Source organism: Sarcophilus harrisii, chromosome 2, assembly GCF_902635505.1.
Source record: "Sarcophilus harrisii chromosome 2, mSarHar1.11, whole genome shotgun sequence".
NCBI lineage: Eukaryota > Metazoa > Chordata > Mammalia > Dasyuromorphia > Dasyuridae > Sarcophilus > Sarcophilus harrisii.
Genome location: NC_045427.1, coordinates 56,555,701 through 56,582,435, shown reverse-complemented (window position 1 = coordinate 56,582,435; position 26,735 = coordinate 56,555,701). Strand labels below are relative to the sequence as shown.

At 37.8% G+C, this 26,735-nt stretch overlaps 1 protein-coding gene across 4 annotated transcripts in view; it reads left to right on the top strand.

The window, feature by feature from the left end:
• Positions 1-24,283, top strand: part of CTCF (CCCTC-binding factor) — a 41,307-nt gene extending 17,024 nt beyond the window's left edge. For 2 of the 4 annotated variants that reach the window (XM_031950275.1, XM_012540321.3), the window contains exons 3-13: positions 6,449-6,572; positions 9,156-9,945; positions 10,294-10,464; positions 12,036-12,169; positions 13,762-13,882; positions 16,205-16,354; positions 18,959-19,119; positions 19,658-19,840; positions 20,244-20,379; positions 20,940-21,104; positions 22,695-24,283. In XM_031950275.1, the coding sequence (XP_031806135.1) occupies positions 9,165-9,945; positions 10,294-10,464; positions 12,036-12,169; positions 13,762-13,882; positions 16,205-16,354; positions 18,959-19,119; positions 19,658-19,840; positions 20,244-20,379; positions 20,940-21,104; positions 22,695-22,879 (2,187 nt within the window). In that variant the 5' untranslated portion in view covers positions 6,449-6,572; positions 9,156-9,164 and the 3' untranslated portion in view covers positions 22,880-24,283. The remainder of the gene's footprint in view (positions 1-6,448; positions 6,573-9,155; positions 9,946-10,293; positions 10,465-12,035; positions 12,170-13,761; positions 13,883-16,204; positions 16,355-18,958; positions 19,120-19,657; positions 19,841-20,243; positions 20,380-20,939; positions 21,105-22,694) is intronic. The other 2 variants (XM_031950277.1, XM_031950276.1) reach the window with 2 other exon arrangements.
• Positions 24,284-26,735: the final 2,452 nt, after the last annotated feature.

Genomic DNA, 26,735 nt, shown 5'->3' with positions numbered 1-26,735 from the left:
TGAATTCAAATCTGGCCTCAAGACACTTGATACTTCCTAGCTGTATGACCTTAGACAAGTCACTCAACCCCTCACTTGGTTACATACTTATATAGCTAGAATGTTTGTCATTCACTACTTAACCACTTGGTTTAATGCCTGTTAATTGTTAGATTAGGAGGCCCAGGAGATAGAGTACCAGGCCCCAAATCAGAAAGACTCACTTTCCCGAATTCAGTCCAATCTTACTTAGTAGTTGTGGACCCTGGGCAAGTCACTTAACCCTGTTTGCCTTAATTTCCTCATCTGTAAAATGATCTGGAAAAGGAAGTGGCATACTACTGCAGTAGCCAAGAAAAACCCAGAAGGGGTCGTGTAGAATCGGACATAGCAGAACATGTAAATATAATTAAGATGTTACCTATGTTTTATTGTTTTTTAAACTGTTGTTAACTTTCCCAATTACTTTTTAATCTGGTTCTTGCCACGTGACACTTTAAACTATGCCCTGTCTTTGTATGAATATGTCAAGTCACTTTTAGTCCTGAAAATGCTTTGATCCCTCCATCGCTCCCTTTCTCCCCCCCCCCCCCCCCCCCCCTTTTTTTTTTTAAAGAAGAATGACAGAAAAGGAGGTTATGATAGATGTTGTTTTCTGGTCAGTTCTTGCTGAGAATCCATTACCATGGTCATTAATATTTTTCCCACCCCAGTTTAAGAGAACTTTCTCCTCCATCCAGTTCTTCTCTGGTGCCTCTTGTGCTATAGCCTTCATGTTTTCTGTTAGGGTAAATATGTCTGTCTTTTAAAATACAAGGAAAATAATTTTTCTCATAATTAGTTCAACTTTTGTTCCAAAAAGATCAAAAATTTGTCATTCCCATTCTCATATCATTCTTCCATTGATATTCAGAATGTTAGACCATATCCAAGAAGTGTAAGGGCTTTTGGTTCTTCGGGAGTGAATAGATGCTTTTTGGCTTGTGCTTTTTCTTATAATGGGAAATAGAGCCAGTACGCATTTAAATGCCTGCTGCATAGTTCTCACTTTGTCATGAGGTTAAATATCCTTGGCCCACTAAACATCGCTTTAAAATGAGGATGTTAGAATTATCTTAAGATCTTTTCCACACTAAATCCTATGATCCTAGGATTATGGATACTCCTTCCACTTCCTCTGCCAAAAAGGTGGTACTTAATTTAATGTGCTTGAGGTCATTTGGGGCCCATATGAGACTCTTTCACTGGTTCTGTTTTGTAAGTGTCCACAGTAACTGAGGCTTGCAACCCTTTGAAAGGGAATGGGATGAAATGGAGAAATTCTATAGGAAGGTGGTATTTTTATAAGCTTCTTTAGAAAATAAGCTGTGACATTTTAGCAGGTTATTTGGACTTCACAAGTGCAAATCATGTGTTAAATAAAAGAACTATGGCTTTCTGCTTAATAAAATTTTATTAATTTTTGTAGAGCTATTCCATCATGTCTGTTTTCCTCTTTCCTTACTTGGCTCCTCTCCCATCCCATCCTCTTAAAAAATATGAAATGAATACAGACAATTCTGAGAAGACTTAATGAAGTTAAAGTAAAGAAGGTACTGCTAAAGGAACAATGTAAACTGCAACTACAGCAATGTAAATGAACCATGAAAAGAGAATAAAACACTAATCAAATACAACTTAAATATTAGAATTGTACAAGTAGAACTTGTAACACATCCCTCTTTTAAAAATCAATAAATTAACAATTGTGGGGAAAGGTGTTACTTTTCAGGAGAGTTTGTTGAGAGTTGTCTGTCAAAATAAAATGTATCAGGCTTTTAATTAACTAGCACAGCTACCAGGCTTGTCTCTATGACGAAATCTTTTTAGCATCCTTACGAGTTCATATTTTTAAATCTAACTTAAATTTTGGCAAGATTTTTATACCTTTTACAACAAATGTTTTGATTTCGTGGAATCAGATAATTAAACTTTCAAAAGACAAAAAGTTATTAAAGTTATTTCAATCTTGTTTTCTATATACTAAACTCTTCAGAAGTCTGCACTGTGGGTAATATCTGAACCATAGGTAGTATAGGCTTGAATGCTAAACCAGTCAATTAGAATTGCTTCTATGCTGTTTTATGCTTTAGTACTGTGCTCAGTTGTGTAGAAATAAGATGATTTTTTACTAACCAGATACTTAGTATAATTTGAGGATATAAAAACAACACATAATGAAAATGAGTGCATGTGAGAGACATATGATACGTTTATTTTATTAGATCTCTCTCTTGCCTCATTATATTGTATTTGTTGATTTAAATGTTTCTTTCTCTTAGAACATCAGCTCCTTGAAGGCAAACGTTTTTCCCTTTTTTTTTTGTATGTCCTCCCTAGAACAGTGCTGACCAAGCACAAACTTAGAAAAAGGTAATAAAAGGCAGTACCACAAAAATAGGGGAAAATTCAAACAGCATTAGCATGACTAGACTAAACAACCCATTAAAATAAAGCATGCAGATTGAATAGGAAAAAAAAAAATGCAAGAGTTTGCGGCATCTAGAAAAACATCTTTAAAAATATATACATGCACAATGAAAAGGAGAAGGCAATAAAATAAAATCATTCAACTTGTATGAAAGAAAAGCTGATTGAATTGCAAAAAGACTTGGCAGCAATATTTAATGTTCCTTTTTAAATTTAATTTTTCCTTTATTATTAATTATTCCTTTCCCAGAGCCAGATAAAAGGAAAATCTAGAACTAAATGGATTATAAGAAACCTTTTCAAATATTTATGATATCTTATGGTAGATATTTGTGAATATCTTGTGAAGATATTAAAGAATATATATATTTCTGAACATTACGTGATATCTTTCCATACTAGTTAACACAACATGTTTACTGGTCATTTAAATTCAATGCCGTTATTAGGAAGAAATTCTACATGGCTAGTAAAACAGTCAAAATTTTAGAGCTGCCCAAGGTAAGATTTTAGTTAAGACTTGAAGAAAATCAGGAGGAAAGCCAAGAGGTGGAGATGAAAGAGAACATTTAAGACCTGAGGAGAGACAGCCCAGTGAGAGTGCAGTCAGAAGATGGGACTGTTTTGTTCCGAAGAACAAAAAGGATAGTGTCACTAGGCCATACAGTTCCTGGAAGGCAGAACAAGACATAAGGAAAATTTTAAAGTTTTGTTTTGTTTTTGCTGAGGCAATTGGGGTTAAGTGATTTGCCCAGGGTCACATAGCTAGGAAATGTCAGATTTGAACTCGGGCCCTCCTGACTTCAGGGCTAGTGCTCTACCCACTGCATCAGCTAGCTGCCCCCAAGATCTTTTTGTAAAAAAAGTTAGAAGTTCTGAGAATTTAGTTCAGAGCTTGGGTATCAAATGTTTTAGAGAAAGACAGGTAAGAAGTTGTTTTGTTCACTTCTCTATCATATCAGCTAGTGACCAGAGAACCAAGTATCAAGGACAAACAAGGTGCTGTTGAGGCAAGTGCTCTGAGCTAGCAAAGGCAGAAGGGTCGGAATGGAAGCCCATTTCCTTACAGCAGGTATATATAGATGATTGGCTGGTTGCCATGGGTTTGTAGAGAAAAATAGCTATCTTTAAATCAAGGTCATGCTATATCTGTGGAAGGTTTGGGATTTTTTTGTCTTTATTTTGGAGAGACATATTAGTAGACAATAGCGTCCAAGTATTCAAGATTTAGAGCTTTCCTGAATTGGTCAGGGAAACAACTTTTTGCTACCTTTTGAAGTCAGTGGAAAAGAGTACTGGATTAGAGATCAGAAGACCTAAATTTGCGTTCCAGCCCTCCTAATGCTCATCCTGGGCAAGTTGTATCTCGGAATCTTCATTTGTAAAAGGTAGAGATAGACGAGTCAGTCTTTAAGATCTGTTGCAGCTTAAAAGTTTCTATCATATCTGCATTATATTAAGCTTCAAGCTGAAATCTAAAGGTGAGCCAATGTGGCTTCCTCTACCACCTCCAGGATCAGGTCTGCTGGTACCTGTTAGAACTTATTCTTGGATCTTCTTAGAAAATGGCTTGGCTGCTGTTTTGGCAAATATTCCTCAAAGAAAAGATCAGGTGAAGAACCAGAAAAGAAGGAATATTGGAGTTAGGCTCAGCAGTAGAGAAATCTTGAGAAAGGGACAAAAGGCATGTGAATGACTTCATGTGTTACATCACCCATTCATTACAGAATTAAAACTGCTGCTTAAAGCCACTAGGCCCAGGTCATACCTACTGAGTTTCTGTGGAAAGAATTGACTTGCAAGTAGAATGCTGATTTTTTTTTTTTTTCCACATTGAGAGGGTGCTATGTTTTGACATATTCTTCAGTGTTTTGTGTTTTATAAATTTTATGAGTTTATGAGGTTTTTATTCCACCTTGACTAATATTTGTTATCCAAGAATCTTGTAGAAAATTTAGCAAGAGCATTAGGATTAGAATTTACAGCCAAAAAAATAGAGTCTGGTTTTAGGTAGTCAGAGAACTCCTTGAGATCAGCTCCATATTTTATTCTCCTTAATGCCTAATATATATAGCCTATTGAACATGAGCATTTAATGAATGTTAAATTCCCCCTCACCCCTAAAGTATGCCTGCACTTTTCTCCCGGGAGGTGTAGAACATATCCACGTAACCATAACTGAATTGTCAATATGAAGATATAAATCATCATACTATAAAACCAGATTTAGGAATTGAATGAAGTGTTTTTCTTTATTCTTAGGATGACAATAAAGAGATTAAGGTGTTAAAGAAAAAAATTTTTAAGTAGGAACCAATCCTCTGGTATTGCTACACAGTTGCTAGTAATTGAATGAAAACATGTAAAAGGACTTTGTATGATACAGAATTAAGGCATTCATTTTCCAGAGATGTTTTTGGTTTCCCTTCCTCAGGCATGTGACTGTGAGAGGTTCTTTCAGAGAGGGCCAGAGTATTCTTAGTTCTCTGGAGAAAGGTACCTTAGGAATTAGTTCTGGTGGCCAACTAAACAAGCTCTCAAACTAACCTTGAAACGTCTCCACTAGTTGTATCTGTATGTCAGTGCCATCAGCTGGCTGTGATTGTTTCCAGGCAGAAGGTTAATGTTGCTGCTTTTATCAAAGGAGTTTCTGTGTCTTCTTGGTGGTTTGAAATTTGAGTCAAAGAGTGTTAACGCTACAGAGAACAGCTAGTCATAGGAACCTGAGATGTAGAGCCAGCAGGAGAGCTCGGCCTCGTCTTTTAGAGACAAGCAGTTGAATCCCAGAGAGGCCAAGGGCCTTGGTCACATGAGTAGTAAGAGCAGGTACTAGATTTTATAACTATTGCCCCTTAACACTCTACCTCAGGCTCTTGCTTTCTGTCATAAGGCAGCAGAACTCTTAGGGCATAAAACCTGGGTTCAAATTCTGCCTTAGATCCTTACTGTCTAGTTAGACTTAAGCAAGGAATTTAACCTCCCTAGTCCTCAGTTTCTTCGCCTGTGAAATGTTTTTAATCTAAGGGGCTTTCTGGCTCAGGTTCTGTAGTTTGGGGGTTTTATAAATTGGGAAAACAAGATTTGGGGATTCTTGTAAGATTTACCTGAGCCAATTTCCTTATTTTTTTGTTATGAACTTCATAATTATGTAAAAATCCAAACATTCCAATATATAAAAAACAAAAAGGATAATACTTGTTTATGAAACTTGATTTATGTTATATATTTTGTTTTTTTAAAATATTAAATTAAAAAGCTAACAAAATTATCTTTGTCTTCTTCTGAACTTGTTTTGTTGGGGGGAGGTGTTCTCTTTCACTTCTCACTAATTAATCTTCCCTTTAAGTAATTTTTGCATTATTTAATATGTAATAGAACAGTCAGCAGCACCTTAAAGATTGTCAGAATGCTTTGCATATTTTATACCATTTTATTATTACAACAACCCAGTGAAGTAGGTACTATTCCCATTTTACAGATGAAGAAACACAAGTGCCTAAGATAGGATTCAAACTAGTCTACTATTCCAGTGCTTACTTTATGAAATACTGATAAATAAAATGATTCCCGCCTGTGGGAGTACTTGTGTAGTCTTTGTACTTGATGAAAAGAAACGGGATATAGTGGGAGTGCACTGCTTCTTGAATTGCAGGATCTGGATTCAAATTCACCTTTGGTTCTTTTTCCTTGTGTGACTTTTGGGCAAGATGCTTCACTTTGTCCTCCCATTTCCTCATCTGGGAATTAAAGGAATTATATTTGGTAACTTCAGAGACCCCTCCAACTCTACATTTATGACATCTGTGATTCCCAAATTTTGTTCAGTTGTATTTTTATGTTCTCCAGTGTTTTGTCTTAAATTGTTTGCTAAGGTTAGCTTTGCTTTATTTCAACTAAAACTAAACTTCTTTCTGATGGAATATATATTTAAGTGTACTTGTCTGAGTATAACACCATACGAAAATTTCACTTTTGGCTGTTTTTCTGTCTTTCTTGATAGATATGCTTTGTCTCTATCTACGATAAAGCCAGAATAAGAAGGAATGGGTAAAATTGCAGTCTCAGAGTATTTTTGAAGAATTTCCTAACAATGAATTAAATATTGGAACGGGTTTCTGAGGAAGGTTTGTAAAACCCTTTTCCCTGAGGTCTTAGAATATTGGGGTTGATTGTTCTTTCTGAGTTAGTTTTAGATGTCTTTCATTTTCTGTCAAAAAGAGGAGTTGGGGGAAGATGGGAGGGGGGGGTGTCACTTAATCAGTGGTGTTGGGCACCATTGGCTACTAACCAAAGGGAGTGCTGGGGTGGGAGAGCGGGCACCAGGAATGCCAGATTAGGAAGGACAAATTGGGGAATGGGGTAAGAATAGGGTGCCAAATGTGAGCAGAAAATCAATTTACCTATTCGTGCTTGAGAAGAAGCCAGAATATTTTTTTGGTAGACTTATGTGGCAGTATTACTTCAGTGTTCTTTTTAGAAATCCATTCTTCATAAGTTTTTCTTTAAATTCAACACATCTGGTAACCATTCTCTCATTTTAATCAGTCTTTTGTTTTCATTTTCTCTTTTAATTGGGGAAAAAGGAGTTTCTTGAAAAGAAAAAAGACAATGTAAAAATAATTAACCTGTATATGATATGTAAGCCCAACCAAAAGTATAGGGGAAACAAAAGAAGCAAGAGTTTTATGGAACCTGCAGTCTAGCTGAAAGTATAATGAGAAACATTGAGAAGATAATTATGTATTAAATCAAGTGGTTTCGAAGATAAAAGCAATTGGAATTTAACAAAGGAAGAGAAATCAGAGGGATGAAAAGGAAAAGATAATGGGCTTGAGCTGGATGTTGAAGGATCAGGAGGACCAAAACCAGCAAGAGACATCAGGGCAGGAGGAAAAAACCACAGTATTAATAAAATATGGCTTGTCTTTATACAGAATATAATGAGAAAAACCAGGTAGACTGGACTAGAAACATGGTATTTGGGAAGCAATAGATAATAAGGTTGGAAAAATATTGGGTAGAACATTAGAATGGGAAGCCTCAAAAGAGATTGGAAACTAACATAAAATTTTCACTCTGGAATAGTTGGGAAAACTTCTTTTAAAACATCACAAAAATTCTTCTTTTTTCACTTAAATAGAAACTATTAGTGATAGAACTGTCTATTATTAGATATCTCCAAGTGAAAAGAATGGTTGTTAACAAATTCCATTCAGCTTTATATAAAAGGTTGTTATATCCATAAATGAAACCATCATGCAGGTATACCTAACCACTTACTGGGTGGGATGGGGTTGTGACTTTTTTATAGTTAGGAATTTATGATAATTTTCAGAAATCGATATATATTTTTAAACCAGACTTGTGTGTTATTTTATGGGTGTCAGTAGCTCCTGCTAAGGAGCAGGTTGGCATTTCTCTCCAACTTGCATTCCTGGAGAATTGCTTCGGGCATACCCAGCATGTGTCAGAAGCAGGGCTTGAACACAGTTTTGAGACCCACTGTGTATCCAGTATACCCCATAGCTTCTCAGTCCTTGTTAAAGTAAATGTTCTTTTGATCTACATATGAAGTTTATAGAAATACGATTGAAATTGGAAATCATAACTGAAATTACACCTGAAACATTTTTTTTCCTTTAAAGAAAGATCTTAAAAACACTAGCTTAGTTGAAAGGGATATGGCCTAATTGTTTGTTTGAATAAAGAGAAGAAGAGTATAAAAAGACATTTAAAAGAGAAGGAAGACCTTGTTCTGAAGTCCATATTTTAGCTGTGAGTCTGTGGGACGTAACTTATTCTGGATCTGTTTTCCTCATGTGTAAAACAAAACAAAAAAATTAGGCTTGATATAACCTCTGAGGTCCCTTCCAGCTCAATCTATTATCCTTGTTTATCAATAATAGAGAAATATTGCCTCTTTGTTTAGCAGATAGATTCACAGATCACAAAATCTTTAAAATTCCTTACTCGCTACATAATGTGAACTAGGTAGCTATTCAGTCCTTTCTGATTTACTATACATATATAAAAGTTTTAAATAATCACATATCTTTAGAAAAATTATTTTGCAGAAAGGACAATTATAATAACATGAAAGAAATTCTTTTATAGATTTTAATAAAAGTGTAAGTGGAAATTATAAATGAGCTAAAATGCATTTCAGGAGATGCATTGCTCCAAATTTTCTCTCATTGCTACCTATCTATACCACCTCATCCAATGCATTGCCCTTCTATTAATTCTTCATAGACAATTTAAGCCAATAATGCCTTTTGTGCCACAAATTAATTTAAGCCTGAAGTTATAGAGTTCCTTGAACTGTGCTTTACATTTTGGGAGTTGTTACCTTCCCTCACCCCTGCCACTAGAACAGAATGTTATATATATTATCATAGAGATTTTTTATTTAACTGTTTTTTTTTTTTTTTTTATATTGGAGGCAATTATTCTCTTCCCAAAGTAGAGAGGCTGATAACTTTTAGAAATGACTGTTAGTTAAAAAATAAACATTGGTAAAACTATTGTTGACTAGAAAAATCTTTTTGAAAACCACTAATATAATTTATATAAGTGCTTTTTATTAGGGAAAATTCTCTCATTGCTTCAGTTTTCTCATTTGTGCAACATTTCTCATTTGTCTTTGATTGAAAATAGAAAAATGCCCTACCTTTTTTTTAATTGTGATTTGTTTTATTTTAATAAAGGGAAGGAAAATGGAAGGCGAGGCGGTTGAAGCAATCATGGAGGAGTCTGAAACCTTCATTAAAGGAAAAGAGAGAAAAACATATCAAAGACGCCGGGAAGGGGGTCAGGATGAGGATGCTTGCCATATATCACAGACCCAGGCGGATGGGAGTGAAGTGGTTCAGGAGGTAAACAGCAGCGTCCAGATGGTTATGATGGAACAGCTGGACCCTACCCTACTTCAGATGAAGACTGAAGTCATGGAGGGTACAGTACCTCAGGAAGCTGATGCTACTGTGGATGACACACAAATAATAACACTTCAAGTTGTTAATATGGAAGAACAACCTATAAACCTTGGGGAGCTTCAGCTTGTTCAGGTACCTGTACCAGTAACGGTACCTGTGGCCACCACTTCTGTAGAAGAACTGCACGGGGCTTATGAAAATGAGGTTTCTAAAGAAGGCCTGCCAGAAGGCGAGCCCATGATTTGTCACACATTACCTTTGCCTGAAGGTTTCCAGGTGGTAAAAGTAGGTGCCAATGGTGAGGTTGAGACATTAGAGCAAGGGGAGCTGCAGCCCCAAGAAGATCCCAATTGGCAGAAAGATCCAGACTATCAGCCACCTGCCAAAAAGACAAAAAAAACCAAAAAGAGCAAACTTCGTTACACAGAGGAGGGCAAAGATGTGGATGTTTCTGTGTATGATTTTGAAGAAGAGCAGCAAGAGGGCCTGTTATCGGAAGTCAATGCAGAGAAGGTTGTGGGTAACATGAAGCCTCCAAAGCCAACAAAAATTAAAAAGAAAGGTATGGGTTTTTCCCAGTGTTGTCCTTCAGAGCTTTTTGTTTGAAGTGGAATCTAGAGGATAAACAACATTGTGCACAGGTTAATCTAGTTTGATTTGTTGTGAGTTGAACTCTTATTAACCAGTTTAAAAATAAGTTCAATGGTTTTTTTGTTTCTTTGTTTTTTTTCATTGGATTTAAATATGTGACTAACAGCAGTAATCTTAATGTGTGATTGTAGAAATTCAGGTAAGACTGACTTATAAAGATCAATGAAATTTAGAAATCCATAGGCAAATTTAATCTAGAAATCCCTAGGGCAATCCAGAGGTAGCAAAACTTTGGCTAAAATCTTTTCTTTTTATATAGGTGTAAAAAAGACATTCCAGTGCGAGCTTTGCAGTTATACATGTCCACGGCGTTCAAATTTGGATCGACACATGAAAAGTCATACTGATGAAAGACCACATAAGTGCCATCTCTGTGGTAGAGCTTTCCGCACAGTCACCTTGCTGAGGAACCATCTAAATACTCACACAGGTGCTTTAGGGGAAAGAGAGGGAGGAGGGAGAACAACAAGGGGCTCTCCTTATAGGAACAGAAAGTGTTGGGTATGGTTAGACAGGTAAAGTTTTAGAAGGAATGAATTTCTTGTGGATGACTATTTTGGGTTCCCTTCTGGGTGAATGAAGGCTAGATTAGAGATCCTGGACTTGAAACCAGCAGAGAGGCAGGCTGGTGTTCTGCTTCTAGGATTCTTGTAGTTAATGTTGATCATACCTTCCCTCAGCAGTCTTAGAATTTCAACTCGATCATGCTTGTATAAACCAGCAAAATGTTGGATAAAGTGGAATTTCCTTGTAGACTTTGTAAAGCTTAAAAGATGTGAGTAAAACTGTGTTAGACGTACTGACACTAATCTCTCAGTGCTTGTGTACAAGTCTTGTACACTACTTGTGTAACCATGGGCAGTTCATCTGCCATCCCTGATTAGACTAGATAGCCTCTGCCTTGAGGTTGCTTTGAACTTTAGAGCTGTGTTCCCACAAAATGTAAGTGGTATGCTAAGCTGGCCATCAAAGGACATCCCCTTGATGCTATCCCTTCTGGCACCAAGGGTTACATCATTGCCTGGGTAATGCTTATCTGTCCTTGGATATAGGATTTAAAGCTGGAAGAAACACTAGACCATTTAGTCCAACCCTCTCTTCTTTTACAGAGTAGAGAAGTGAACCTCAAGGAGGTGACCGGACAGGTCATTAGGTCATTGTGTTAAAAGCGATTTTATAGCAACTCTGGAAGGGAGGTGGTGTTATTATAGTACTCCATCTTACAGATGAAGAAGTTGAGGTAGGCATGCCCAGGATCCCACAGCTAGGAGTTATCTGAGGACAAAATCTGTCTCCAGACATGGCTGGCTCTCTGTCCAATGAGCCACCTAGCTGCCAATGGCTGCAATGGGTAAGAATTAAAATTGGTGCTCTTAAATCTGGAAGAAATAGGCTTGAGTAGCAGAATGTCTACAGAATCATCCAGAACCTCAGGAAGGCATGAAATGGTTGACTAGATAGATCTTAGACAAGAATAAGCAATAACTCCCACTCTCTCCTTGTTGGTAGTTTCCCACAATCCCTTTAGATCATGGAAAGGCGGTGCTGCTTTACCAATGTAGAATTATATGGTATAGGCCCAAAATGCACTTGTGACTTATATGACTTTGGACAAATCCTTTCTCCCCTTGTACCACACTTTCCCTGCTGTAGAATGAGGGAACCATATTCAAAGCTTCTGAGTATGAGATTAGTTACCTCCTGAGAGAGCACAGCTCATACCACCTTCATAAAGGCTTCTCCAACCTTAGTCATCATATTGCTCTTGCCTTGTAACATTTTTGATATATTTATCTTGTTGTGTATATTAACTGCCCTCCATGATGCTGCTAGACTGAAAATTCCTCAAGGACAGGGGACATGTCTTATCTAAACAACAGATCTCCTCCAGAGCTTAGCACAGTGTTGGTTCCTAATAAATGTTGAAATGTTGGTACTTAGGAAACCAGGGTTGACTTGATTAGGAGTGTCCTGAGGTTTGTTTGTGTTCTTTCCTTTCAGGTACCCGTCCTCATAAGTGCCCAGACTGCGACATGGCCTTTGTAACCAGTGGAGAATTAGTGAGGCATCGACGCTATAAACACACCCATGAGAAACCCTTCAAGTGTTCCATGTGTGATTATGCTAGTGTCGAGGTAAAGGTCACATTTTTCATTGGAGTTTCCATAGAACAGATCTCTTCAGTGCTGTCATTGAACAATTTCTTATGTTGAACACTTAATTTAGGATTTGCCAATAATCAATTCTTGATTATATGTAAACACCAAAAGCAATCACTGAAATCTGACGGGGGTGGAGTGGAGAGGGCTATAACATGAATTCTGAATCTTTCCCATCACACATTATAGCTTAGCTGTAATCAGGGTGACAATTCCTTGACTAAAATGTTACCTGTCATGTATAAAGTCATATATAGTTGGGGATACTAAAGGAGGAAACCCATCATAATAGCACTTTTGAAGTTTGTTGTTCCAATGATAGAATTAGGGCAGGCAGATATCATCAGATAGTAATGTGAGCAAAAATATTCACAATTTTGGGGCAGCTAGATGGTGCAGTGGATAGAGCACCAGCCCTGAAGTCAGAAGGACCTGAGTTCACATTTGGCCTCATACACTTAATACTTCCTAGCTGTGTGACCCTGGGCAAGTCACTTAATCCCAGTTGCCTTAGGAAATACACACACACACACCCCCCACACTCTCTTACTTCTTAACATCCATGAGAGCTAGTATGATATGTACTGAGTCTGGAGCCCTGGGCAGAAGACCTCAGGTTCAGTTTGTTCTGTTCATTCATTCATTCATTCTAACTCTGTGGGTGTCTTGATATGACCTTAGGAAGTCATTGAACCTCTGTTTCTTCATTTATAAAATGGCATAATCGTCTAAGTGATCCATCTAAAAAGTTGAAAGAAGGAAAGCACTTTGCAAACTTTCTGACATTCTAGATGACCTTTATTATTACCATTTTGAAATATCTGAATGCCAAGGGGTTGCTAAAGCATTTGGAACTAGATATAATTTGTTGGGAAACATTTTGTGATGGTGATTCCTTAGGAATATTTTTTAAAGTGCTTGAAAAGGGACTTCAAAGAAGTGGGTAAGTTGGCCAAGAAGATGGTTAATGTCAATAAAGTTTTGGAAGTGTGAGCTGGTGAAGCATGTGAGGACAAAGCATACTGCCAGGGCTAGGGTTTGCTTGGCTAGTGTAGATTATATTCAGGTTCCCCAAAGATGAACTCAGAATATCTGAGTGGGAAAATCCAATGACCATATTAATATCTGAAAGTGACTGTGTTAGTGAATTAGGCAGCAAGAACATTGGAGGGGTTAGCACTGAAATTTGGAAAGTTAGCTGAAGACAAGTGGTCATTGAAACCATGAAGATAAATGAGCTCTCAAGAAAGTGGAGAGGGAAAAAAAAAAAAACACCTGGCATCTAGTTTGGGGCATAACCACTTTAACAACGGTACTTTAGAACATGAGAAAATAGTAGAGTGTGCTCAAAAGACACCATCTCTAATCTGAAATTTTGGCCTATGAAATGGATGGTACAAGCACAAGACAACAAAAATTAGGATGTGACATGAAAGCAAAACAGTTATTTGAAACTTTAAAGTTTACTGGTCTTTAATGTCCTTAAAATCATGCTTTTGTGCTCAAGCATTGCTGAAGTTGCCAACTGTATCTAAGAAGGCTGATGACTTGATGCTTCTTTGTTGCAGGTCAGCAAGTTGAAACGTCACATTCGCTCTCACACTGGAGAGCGTCCATTCCAGTGTAGCTTGTGCAGTTACGCCAGCAGGGATACATACAAGCTGAAAAGACACATGAGAACCCATTCCGGTACACTAAACTCTGAAAATTATACTAATAAGCTGCTTTTTTGTTGGGTGTTAGGTTTGTTTCAATTGATCATCCATCATCCATTTGTTGCTTAATGGGGCAACTAGCATAGCATGTGATAATTATGTGTGCCATGTTGGGTTTCAGTATTTTTAAAATTCAGATCAATCTATGATCTCATCATGTGGGAAAATTCACCAACAAGACAGATCACATCCTGTTCAGAATGCCTGCTTGCTCATCCTGTGTAATTCTTCTCCGGATCCTTCCCACCAGTTAGCCATACCAGATCTATCCAGTGTGTTTATGATCTTGTTTCTCCCTGATATCTCTAGAATTCTGGTGGACACATGGTGGGCTATCCACCAGTTATCCTTCCAGTTTTCCAGTTCGTTATCTTTTGCAATCATTCCTTTCTTTTACTTCAGAAACCCTTTTCGTTGTTTAAGTATTAAAACCTGCGCTTATCCACTATACTTCTGAGTGACAGTCAGTTTTGTTTCTTTGGAGACTGTGGTGTTCTATGACTTAACCAACCAGCAATACTGTTAAAACATTAGAATTCAAAAATTAGGCCTTGATAACCTTCTGGTCACTAATATCATGCAGAGTATCAAACAGGGAAACGTATGTTCTCCCAGAAGTGTGTGCCACTGTCATAGAGGAGAGAGCCAGTAGAGAATTCAAGTTAAAAGAGGGATTCCTCATAGAGCATGAGTTCTTCCAGATGTTCTTTTTTGTAGATGATGTTGTGGACATTGTGTTACTTGCACCCAGCCTCAGAACAGACTCCGAGATAAGATTCATCACCATTTGAAAGGATTTTGGCTTAACAATCCCTCAGTAAATCATTGAGTTTAACATTCTTCTAATATCCATTCTGTAACCTCAATAACTTGTAGTTATCCGTGTATTATACATACTGTCTTACCATTTTTATTCTAGTTTTGTGTTAATCTGACTCTTTTTGATTATTAGACTGTTGGTTCAGAAATTCTGTCCCAATTAGTAATGAGTCTCTCTCTCTCTTAAAATATAGCTATTTTGGAGGGGAGATGCTATTCTGTGCTAACTATATCTGCTGCCTTCCAATTCTTGAAGATGGTATTTACTATGCTATATAGCTATGAGGTTTCTGTATGGCCAATAAGTCTTAGACCTATCTTGTATTCTTTATTCTGGACATGAATTTTCCAACTTAATTTTCATCAGCCTTGCCTATATTCACTTTTGCCCTAGCATTATTAAGTATAAACTATATGTTTTAATTTGGAAAATCCTACCAAGTCTCAATATTTTTCTTCCTCTTTATCCTCTATGACAGCTACTGACTTCTCATCTCATTTATTTAATAGTCTTTTTGCAAATAACTACCATGAATACTGAAACAGCAGAAAACTAAATATCCCATGAAATATTCCTTATTTTTTGGGCTCAAGGTAAAGCCATCCTTGGGCAGCTCCTTTATTTGCCTCTCCAAGGAAGGCTCAAGCTATTGTTCTCTTGAACAGCAGGCTGAAATTGATGTGCTCACATTCTTCCGTACTGTATTTGCTCCTTGGTCATTGAACAACAATCCTTTACCAACAGGCCAGACTAGTGTTTATAGATGGCCTAAATCTGAGTCTTAACATTCTGGTGCCACCCTGCCATTCTGCTTCCTCTTTCACTGCAGAAGCCGAAACTGGGCCACCTGGGACTCACACCAGTTTTGTGTTTTCTTTGATTTATGTGCTCATGGGCAAAGGATTCATCCTTAAGTGGTCAGCTTACTGACGATGAAGAATCTGGTCCTTGGATAACAGTCTTCCACTGATATTGAATCCAAAGCCTTTTCAGCATGGAAAAATCTGACAAATATTTTGTTCTGTTTATATAACTCTTCAGTGAGTCATCATCCTAGGACTTTATAGAGAATAGCTGAACTCACCAAGTGGAATTCTTGTTTGAAAGATGAGTCTGTGTATATCTAATTGGGTTTGTTTTTGTTTTTTAATTAATTTACTGATTTATAGAATACTTCTAGGCTGTCATCCTTCTTAAATTCCTTTTCCTCTCTGTTGAGCACCAGTATCACACATTTCTAAGGTCAGAGAATAAGAAAGGTAAAATTCTCTAATAGTTGCTAGAAAAAAAATAAAAGAATATTGATTTAGAATCCTTTGATTTTGAAAGTTCTAATAAAAGCTAAAGATTTTTAGGAAATTGATGTAAATCTAGACAGTACCTTTTCCAAATAGATTTCTCTTAGTTGTTTTGTGGTTTATGATACTTATAATCAAAGTAATATAACAAACTTGCTAAATTCTATTTCTTTTTAAGGTGAGAAGCCGTATGAATGTTATATTTGTCATGCTCGGTTTACCCAGAGTGGCACGATGAAAATGCACATCTTACAGAAGCACACAGAGAATGTGGCCAAATTTCATTGTCCACATTGTGACACTGTCATAGCCAGAAAAAGTGATTTGGGTAAGTGGTTTGCTCCTTGAGGAGTATGTAAAAAACATGAGTATGAGAATAATTAACTGTAGAATCAGGATGTGCCAACTGACCCCTAATTACAAACTAGCATTTGTGCATACACCTGGATTTTACTGGAAGTAATTGCTTTGTTGACTGTTTCTGTTGTTTCTACAATAAGAGCAGCAGGTTTTAACCATTAATACAATTCATCAACAAGTACCATTTGATGAATTGCTTCAACTTAGAGTGTATCTACCCTCTAGATAGAACAGTAGGTGTGGTGGATATTAGGGAGATGTAAAGTTTAAGTAAGATATGGGCTCTTAAATTTATTATCCAGTTAGAAAGTTCAAATATGCAATTTATAATCGACAATTATATGAGGGATGCTTTAGAAATTATACAAAACAAAGTGCTAGTAAGATTTGAGGGTTTTCACACAGAATGATATGTCTGGAGCAGTTTATATCTAATTTAGGAACTCTTTTTCTTTCTTTTTTTGCTGAGGCAATTGGGGTTAAGTGACTTGCCCCCGGGGTCACAGAGCTAGGAAGTGTTAAGTGTCTGAGGTTAGATTTGAACTCCGGTCTTCCTGACTTCAGGGCTGGTGCTCTATCCACTGCGCCACCTAGCTGCCTTCTTTTAAGATTTCTGTGTAAAACAATACTGTATGAGGATGTATTCTGATGGAAGTGGATATCTTCGACAAAGAGAAGATCTAATTCAGTTCCAGTTGGCTCAATGATGGACAGAAGCAGCTACACCCAAAGAAAGAACACTGGGAAATGAATGTAAACTGTTTGGATTTTTGTTTTTCTTCCCAGTTTATTTTTACCTTCTGAATCCAATTTTCCCTGTGCACCAAGAGAACTGTTCGGTTCTACGCACATCTATTGTATCTAGGATATACTATAACATATTTAACTTGTATAAGACTGCCTGCCATCTAGGGAAGGGGATGGAGGTAAGGATGGGAAAAATTGGAATAAAAGTGAGTGCGAGGGACAATGTTGTAAAAAATTACCCATGCATATGTACTGTCAATAAAAAGTTATAATTATTTTTTCAAAAATGAAAGGAAGGAAAAAAGATTTCTGTGTAAAAAAAATAACATGGTCAGAGCGGGACCTAGAAAAACAAGAAATACCTTTTCATCAGACTACTTCTCAGTTAAGAGTCAGATCCTTTCAGAAAATGAAGTATTTGTCACAACTGAAGTCAGCCCTTATAAGCTTTGTCATGGCATATTATATCTGTATATTCTTCATAGTTGAAAATTTTGCTAACTCTTAAGGGAGGTGGTAATGCTCATGTTTAATGTATGTTGTTCAGATAGGAGCTTATATAAAGTAAGACGGTTTTTGTTACTAAATATATACATATAATTATATATATTTTTAGTTAATCCAAAATTTTAAGGTGCCATCCAATTTAGTATTTTCACATGTCCTGTAACTGAAGTAAAGAATAAACCTGTCTTTTCTAGACTAGATTTTCTAATGTAGATTTTCTTTTTGTTCACGAAATTAATGGTCTTGCTAATGAAGATTGAAAAATTGAAGCTTAATTCTAAACTCGTAGCCTGCTGGGAAAAAAAAGGCTGTAATGTGTTACTTAGAATCATGATATTGGAAAAGAACTTTAATAATAATCTAGAACTTCTAAACTAGAAATAGCATTAACATGCATTCACTTGATCCTCACAATCCTCTGAGATAAGAGTACGCATGTTATTTAGCTCTATTTACAGACTAAAAAACAGACTTACAGAGACTGTTCTAGACTTAAATCTCTCAACCCAGGAGCTAATATTGACTCAGAGCTCAATGGCATTTTAGTTTATTTTAGGTTTTTTTGTTTTTTTAAGAACATAATGAACAGATATTGGGTAATTTCTGAAGCATCATGTTTGGACAGTGTAGAAAAGATAAATGCCTGCCCTCAAATTGCTTAATACTGTAACAATAATACTGTATGTGACCCAAAAAAGAAAGTCCCCCATTAAGTCAAAACACAAGAGCCAGTGTGATGAAAAGGGACAGGGTAGGCTAAAATTTTAGCTCTTAGAGACCGTGGAAACTAGCATTTCATCTAAAAAGTCTTATCCTTGAATACAACCCACCAAAAAATACCATTTAATGAATTACCTCAACCTCTTCTCTCTACAGAGCACTGTGGTAGGTATTAGGGAGATGTAGCATTTAGGTAAGAACTGTGCTTGTGAGTTTATAAATCTATGTAGAGAGTAACAAACACAGTTGGAATATACAGTTATATGAGGAATGCCTTAGAAAGATAAAAAAGTATTAAATGAATTTTGAGGGGAAACAGGATAATCCTCTGGGGGGATTGTCAAACTGGAGGCTTCTTCTGTCTGAGTCTCAGTTCTCTTACCCCATAAGTAGAAGGTAATGCTTGCTTACAAGGTTGAAGCAAAGTGCTTTGTGAATCTTAAAGCACAACAAATATAGACCATTGCCCTGTAAATGGGAGTTATAAGTAAGCTAGCTAAAGAAATAACTTTAAGGTGAGGATTATGTGTTCACTAAAATAGTGTTCATTTGCTTTTTTTTGTTTTGTGCATCAACACGAATATTGGCATTCTTTCAGGTGTCCATTTGCGAAAACAGCATTCCTACATCGAACAGGGCAAGAAATGCCGTTACTGTGATGCTGTGTTTCACGAGCGGTATGCCCTCATTCAGCATCAAAAATCCCACAAAAATGAGAAGCGTTTCAAGTGTGACCAATGCGACTATGCATGCAGACAGGTACTCTTTGAGGGGTTTCCAGAAGGGTGAGAAAGCACTTAGTGCCTCTTTTTGCCCCTGTGTACATAATGGCCCTATTTGTATTATATAGGAGGAGGTAAGGTGAATCAAAATGCAGTCTTTGACCACTTTAAGGGACTGCTTATGCAAATTGTGTGGAAACAAATACAGAAGAGGACCAGGGGTAGTGGGGTGGGGAGGGATGTTAAAGAAGTCAAAGGGATAGGAGTTTAGGGTGAGAGAAATGGAAAATTGGTGTGTTATGTGACAGGAAAACTTAAGTTATGTCAGGATTTTGTATTCGGATAACAGTGGATACAATAAAAAACTTTAGAGTGAGTGTATCCTCAGGAGCTTTTGAGTGAATCAGTTTTGAAAACTGAAGAACATACCTAAAACATCTCCTTTATTTACTCAACAAAAGTTAACTAAGAATGCCCAATAGACGTTGAGACTTGACATCCACTAAAGAGATCCGATAGAAACTTTAATTTTGTAGCAAGTATTACTTCTGAGGTCTTTTTCTTAACATTCGCAGGAGCGGCACATGATAATGCACAAACGAACGCATACTGGGGAGAAGCCCTATGCCTGTAGTCACTGCGACAAGACCTTCCGCCAGAAACAGCTTCTGGATATGCATTTCAAGCGCTATCATGACCCTAACTTTGTCCCTGCTGCTTTTGTCTGTTCTAAGTGTGGTAAAACATTTACACGCCGGGTGAGTGCTAAATTTGCCTTTTCTAACACATTTTTCTAATAATAAATTCTTCTCTACTTCATATTGGCCTACCTTTCAGATTAGTTGTATTTATTTAGGATTTTTGTACTTTCTTCCTTAATGTAAAATTCCTAAAGTTCTTTTTATAAATAATTCAAGCCAGAATTTCTACAGCCCTTGAAGGTTTACACCCAACTTTATTTTTAATCAAACTACTTTGTGCAATCAGCACTCCTAGAGTTATCTTCTTACAGATTAGATTTACCCACAGTCAGACATAGCAATTGAGTGTTAGGGCTTCTCCTAGGATATCTGTTGTTTTTTCCTTTTTTATGAAAATAAAGAGATTTTTGTGGCCAATTGCATTAGTCTCAAATGCTTGGCTTTTCTTTCTTTTTCTTAGAACACAATGGCAAGACATGCTGACAATTGTACTGGTCTAGATGGTATAGATGGAGAAAATGGAGGTGAAACCAAGAAAGGCAAGCGTGGGAGGAAAAGGAAGATGCGCTCTAAAAAGGAGGAGTCATCTGACAGTGGTAAGAGCTTTGCCTGCCCTGTCTTGGCATAGGTCAGGTGCCTCTTGACCACAGTGAATACGTAATACAACTTGGTACTTGCTGTTATCAGTTCTGGGGAAGTTCAGGGATGTGTGGGGTGAGAAGTGTGTATGACTCTTTTTCCAGGAATGTGACCACATTCCTATTACTGGTACCCTTCCTATAACTGCTCACTGTTCTTCATTCTTTATACCAGGAAGGGGTTGGACTAGATACTCTAAGGGTCCCTTTCAGCACTCAAGTTCTGTGAGATCACATAAGTCTGAAAGCCAATAGTACTTTCATTGGAGTTTGGACCTTGTATCCCCTTCACATCTGCCATTATAAAATTTTAGCAACATAGAATTAAAATGAATTTGTGTGTTCTGGTACAAATGAGTCTGCCTTGAAATTAACAAAAACCCAATATGTATAAGCAGAGGGTTATATATACATATACCCCAAAAGGATTTTTCAAGTAGTGGAAAGATAATTCACATATTTTTCTACTTTCTCACTCTTCCAACCCTCTTTCCCCCTTCACCCTACAATTTTGCAAGAAGAAAATGCTGAACCAGACCTGGATGACAATGAGGATGAGGAAGAAACTGCCGTTGAAATTGAAGCCGAACCAGAAGTTCAGCCTGTGACTCCAGCCCCGCCGCCAGCCAAAAAGCGAAGAGGGAGGCCACCAGGCAAGGCCAGCCAGCCCAAGCAGACCCAGCGTGAGTTACTGCGTCTGATTCAGGCAGAAGGGACAGAGACTGGCAGCCACCCTGCTCTAGCAGCAGGTGTCTGGAGCCTGTTTTGCTTTTTAAACCATTCACCATAAAAGGGACACCCCCATTTCTAGACAGCTTTCAATCCATCCTGCTGTTGTGAAGAACATGTTGTGCTGTTACACAGAGTGGGAATTAAGTTGAGACAAGTCGGATCACGTTGCAACTCTGCACGGGATCTTTGTCATGAGAGTTGGGCAGCAAGAGAGCTGCATGGTCTTGGCTTTACATGCAGCAAGCTGCAAGGGTGTATAGGCTCTAAGTCCATTCTTACAGCTGTTTAGATAACCGTTTTCCTGTCTGTATGTATCCATACAGTCTGTGGAAATAATGATCCATGCAAAATTGACCTAAAGAACCACTTAGCCAGATAAGTTGTTAGTCATTGATTTGAAGAAGCAGTAGGAATAAATAATTCTTTCTTTTATCTTCTGATACTTCTGAAGGGGAGCTACTTTTCCATGTAAAAGTGTGTTCTCAAATGGTTTCAGGGATAATATCTTGATTTTTGTGAGAGCCCCAGCCTTTTTTTTCCATGCATAAAAGTATACAGTGGATAGAATTATAGAGGACTTAAAGCATACATCACTCAACTCCTTGCCTTTTGATTGCATGAAATCTCTTTTAAGCCACAAGGATCAATTTTCATGAAAATAGCACAATTTATACTTAAGGTCACTCCTCACCCTCACTTTCCACACATAAAAATGTTCTTCTCTGCTGCTCTATTCACAAATCTGCATTGGAAGGCACCTGAAGGCATTTATATGTGGACCTGTTATCTTAAACCTACTCTACCTTGTGATTATGTAGCCTATACTTAAATGTTTCTAGTTAAAGGGAGTCTTATTGCCTATCTAAGCAGGCAAGAAAACAGATTTTCAGTCCTAATTTAGTAGGTGGAATTTTCTTTCAAATGGGTTCAACTTCATTGTCAGTTATGAAACACAGCAAACTAAGAATTTAATATTCAGGAAAAGTGTTAGTGGGTGATTATCAATATTTTACTTTCGCTAGTCTTTTCCTCACTCCCAGTGCTTACTGCCCTCTCTCCCAAACAGTCTTGTATTTAAATATTTTGTATTTCTTTGTGTTTTATCTTCTGTCAAGGCAGCTGTAGCATGGTAAATAGACTGCTGGCCTCAAACCCAGGAGCTTTGGCTTTAGTTCCCACCTTTGACACAGGCTGGCTTGATGCAGCATCCTAATCAGGGACCTTAATCTAACAGGATTGGAAACACCACCACATAAGAATCTATTTGAGTTGAAGGAACTGGGGATATTTAGCTGGGAAAGAAGAGGCTTGGGGAGAAACATAAGACCAAAGGACTCTTTGTTTGAAGGGCTGCGACCTGGAAAAGTAAGGGCCCACTCACTGGAGATATTTATTCAGGATGTACTGGGTTGAAGAAGAGGCCAGTTGAGATGACTTCTGAAGTCTCGTCCCATTCTGTGATTATATTTAACAAGAGAAAAGAAAGATATTTTTTTAGGGGATTTTGACTTTTTGTTTGTTTGTTTGTTTCTTCCCCTTAGCTACAGCTATCATTCAGGTTGAAGACCAGAACACTGGTGCAATTGAAAACATTATAGTGGAAGTGAAAAAAGAGCCTGATGCAGAAGCAGTAGAAGGTGAAGAAGAAGAGCCTCCATCTGCTGTGGTGGAAGCTCCCAATGGAGATCTCACTCCAGAGATGATTCTGAGCATGATGGACCGGTGATGGAGGAAGGCTCTGCCGACTGAACTGGCCTGGGCTGTGTTTAAACGGCTCAATCTTATTTTTTTTCTTTTTCTTTTGTTTTCTTGGCTTTGGGAAATGCATCATTTTAGACCATTTTACCAAACATACTGGGAACTTAAACTTCAAAGATTATGGTAGAAAATGTGATTTAACTAGAACTTGCTGTTTGATGTTAGCATTGCAGATCATGGAACGTTAGAATACACACTGAGTCCTTGAGGGGGTTGACGATGAAATTTGAGATCAACATTGCATTGATGGTCCAAGGACCATGTTTACATGTAACCAGTTTTGATAGATGGAAACAGAACATTGAAGCCCTTCACTGAAGCCCTTATGGTAAACCACTCCGGAATTGCCACCAAGGTTTCCCAAAGTTCTACGTCCCCTTCCTAGAAGAGTTTTTAATTGTAAATGCAGACTTGGGAGGGTCCTAGACTTTTAAACCATTTTTATTTTTGCTTTTCCCTGACTCCCTATGGCTTGGAGTTAGCTGCACACCAGTAATATGGCATGCTATGATTGATTTCTGTCCTGAACTCTTTGCTGCTTTCTTAGCAGAGCATCTGTTATGGTCAAGCTTGTAAATACCTGGTTTTGTTTTTGTTTTGTTTTGTTTTTTTACATTTTAATCTTTTCCATTAATTAAGAGGTTGGAAAGAAGTGCAGTTTAAGAAGCCCAGCATTTTAATTAACTTACAAATTAAGTTACAACAGACTCAATAGTATGTAAATGTTGGAAAAAAAAAAAATTAATGGATCACAATCACGTAGAAGAAGGTACCCAGACTATTGCTTGCTGAATAATGGGAGTCCACGTGGAACGTTTTTTATTCCGAGCACATGGAACTGGCATTTGAACCTTGTATAATTAACTCTGTTATGATTTCACATCTACATTTTCTTTGCTCCGTTTTATAGCTGTATTTTTGTGTTTTACAAATCCTCTGTTAAGGCAAAAACAGCGGTTTTAAATGGGTCATGGTAGCCCTTGGAAAACCTGGGCCAGGAAATTTCGCTAGGTCAGTAATTTAAATTTTGGATCTTAAAAAGAAACAATAATGTGAAACAAACACAACTTTCAAAAGAAATGATGCTTGTATATGGACTGTCATGTTAAAAATGTAAGCTTTTTATAGAGTCTTGCTGATTTCAAACAAATTTTTCTTCTATGTATCGCTTTTAAGAAAAGCTATGAGTATAGCTATCAGACTCTCTAGGTTGATGCATTTTTGTACTTCGCTGTACTGTGTGATATTTTTCATTATTTTAGAAGGCCAACATGAGAACTGTAATAAAATATGTAATGGGGGTTTGAAAGCTGGGAAGGTGAATTATACTGCTGTACAGCTAATAAATAATAATGGATTAACATGTGCTCTAGACAGCTAGTTTCGTTTGAGCTGTGTAAGAACTCAGTTCCTGGCTTGGTAGGGTTTTGTCCTCCCCAGACTTACTTCAAGCTGTTCTCCAGCTGCCACTGGCAAAACTGCCAGGCTTTTGTTTTCTTCTCTGCCCTCAGATGGCATGCCGTGTTCCTGGGAAGTCAGGGCCTGCTCCAGCATATGGAAAAGAGCCCACAAAACAATTTGGATTTTGAGGGACATGCTGCCTGCCGAATTCCTGTGAAGTTTGCCGGGGGAGAAGAATGTGTTCGTGCCCATGAATTGTCTGCAGGTCTGAAATGCTGAGCGCCAAGAAGCATTTCTGTCAGTATTGCCATCGCGGTTCTTGTTCTCTTTGTCGCCAACACCCCCTTTGAGAGGAGTCACAAAACTGGCATGAAAGAGCCCTGTGTGTAGTTAAGGAAAGCAGAGGCGGCCACGGGCACTGCTGGGCATTGTGGGCCTATCTGTTGGAGGGCAGTCGGGGGGGGGGGGGGGGGGGGGGCAGGGAGGGTGAGCTGTCCTGCCCCTGGATTAGGTCTTTGGCTCCAGCATCATTTCCCCTTAAGAACTGTAACCACCTGTCAGTGTCTTTGCCTTTGCCATTCTTCTGAATTGGACTTCTACCTAATGCAGCAGGGAGGTTCCTTTTATCTGCTTTTCAAACTTTGATATCCTTGAAAGTCATTGCCAACCAGAGCTCAAGGACACTTCCATTTTTTTTTAGCTGTAGGTAATGTCATATAAGCATTTCTCTTTGACTCCTCCTTGTCTTCTGCCTGATGAGGTACTATGAACTTGAAGGTGGGTCCTCTCTGAGCACACTCTGGTGGGGGAACTGTCTAGTATTCTTTAATCCCATCAGACATTTGAGGAGGAGGGAATTAAGGACTTTGGGCACCACTTCCAGTTCCCTTCCGGGCACCCGTTGTCGCTCTGTTGTGTTTTCTGTATTGTGTGGTGTTTAACATTTCCCAAGCGCCCACAGTGTACCCTGATCTGTACAGAACGTGGGGAAAGACAGTTTCTGCTTTTAAAAAGCTCACATCACTTCTTCCTCCCACTGAGTCTCTTTTATTTTTCCATGGATGTATTTGTCATTTTTAGAAGTTTAATCCTGTGCTTCAAACTTGTAGTTCCTTGCTAATCTTGATCTCAGCATCCTTTTCTGTATCATCCATCAGTCCCTAAATGTGGGCCTTGCTGCAAAGATTCATTAAGAGCCAGGTTGTCTGAATTGCTTAGCCATATTCCTCCTTTGTCTATGGTTTTCATATCACATAAGAGTCAAGAGGCCTTAACTTGAAGAAACAGCCACATCTAGACTCAAAGAAGTGGGTGTCTGAAGTTGTCAGGTAGGATTCCAGTCCAGATTCATCCCCTTGTTCAGCATCCAAGCTTCACCACTTAAGGTTCTGCTCATTACTGGGATTGGCCCCATTCATGCTTTATCAGCCTTTCTGTACTGTGTCTTGTGGGCATGGTGATAAATTCTTTGTATCTTTTTTTTTTTTTTTTTTCTTCATGGAAGTTAAGATTAACTCCACATACATCATTTGTTATCCCTGGACATTAGTGCTTTCCCCTTAAAAGCTTTTGTGACTTGGCTTTCAGTTTAAGCACAAAAGCACCTAAATATGGGACTTGTTTACCTTCAAGTTTCATTATTGAGGTGATTTCTTTCTGATTTAGAATATTTTATTGGTCATATTAGGCTAGGTACCACAGAAACCATTTTCGGTTCTTAGAAAAGCTTGGGGATCTTCATTAACACTTCATTCTTAAATCTGGTGGTGACCCACCTTAGTAGCCATTTTGCAAGAGTAGCATAAGTCTCAAGTTAAATAGGATCACCATCTGTGGAGGGCAGAAAAGACTAGTCCTGGAACTTGGGTCTTAACTTCAGATCCGGTATTCTTTCTACTATACCAGCTTCATATGATGTATTAAGTTTTCTTGTGTTCACTATGACTAGCTTCCTTTCTTGGTCTTTACTAGAAAAAAATTGAAGAACTTCCTTATTTTGTTGAATTTTGGGGCTCTGTTACCTAGGGAGAGTCTTATCAGGTTTCTATTCCATTAGCTGAGTTCTTGTGTTTTTTAAGACAATGGTCTGTACAGTACTTTTGACCTTATTTCTGATAACAATCAACCTGTTTCTTTTTATGTGACTCACAAAGTTGACCTTTGTTTTATAACTAGGTATGTTATTTATTTACAGAGACTCCTGGACTCAGTCAGATCCCCACTTTGACCAAAGCTAAAACCCAAACTATCAGAACACTTCTGTCTTGCTAGCCTGGTTTACTATGATCTCTCTCCTTACTTCAGCTGACGCTGTATTTTGTTACAACCGTGAAGTTTATTCTGCTCTCAGCAGTTTCGTAGGAATTCCACTTTCATGGGTCTTTCACCCATATCCACTTGAACTGTGTTTCCATGATGAATGC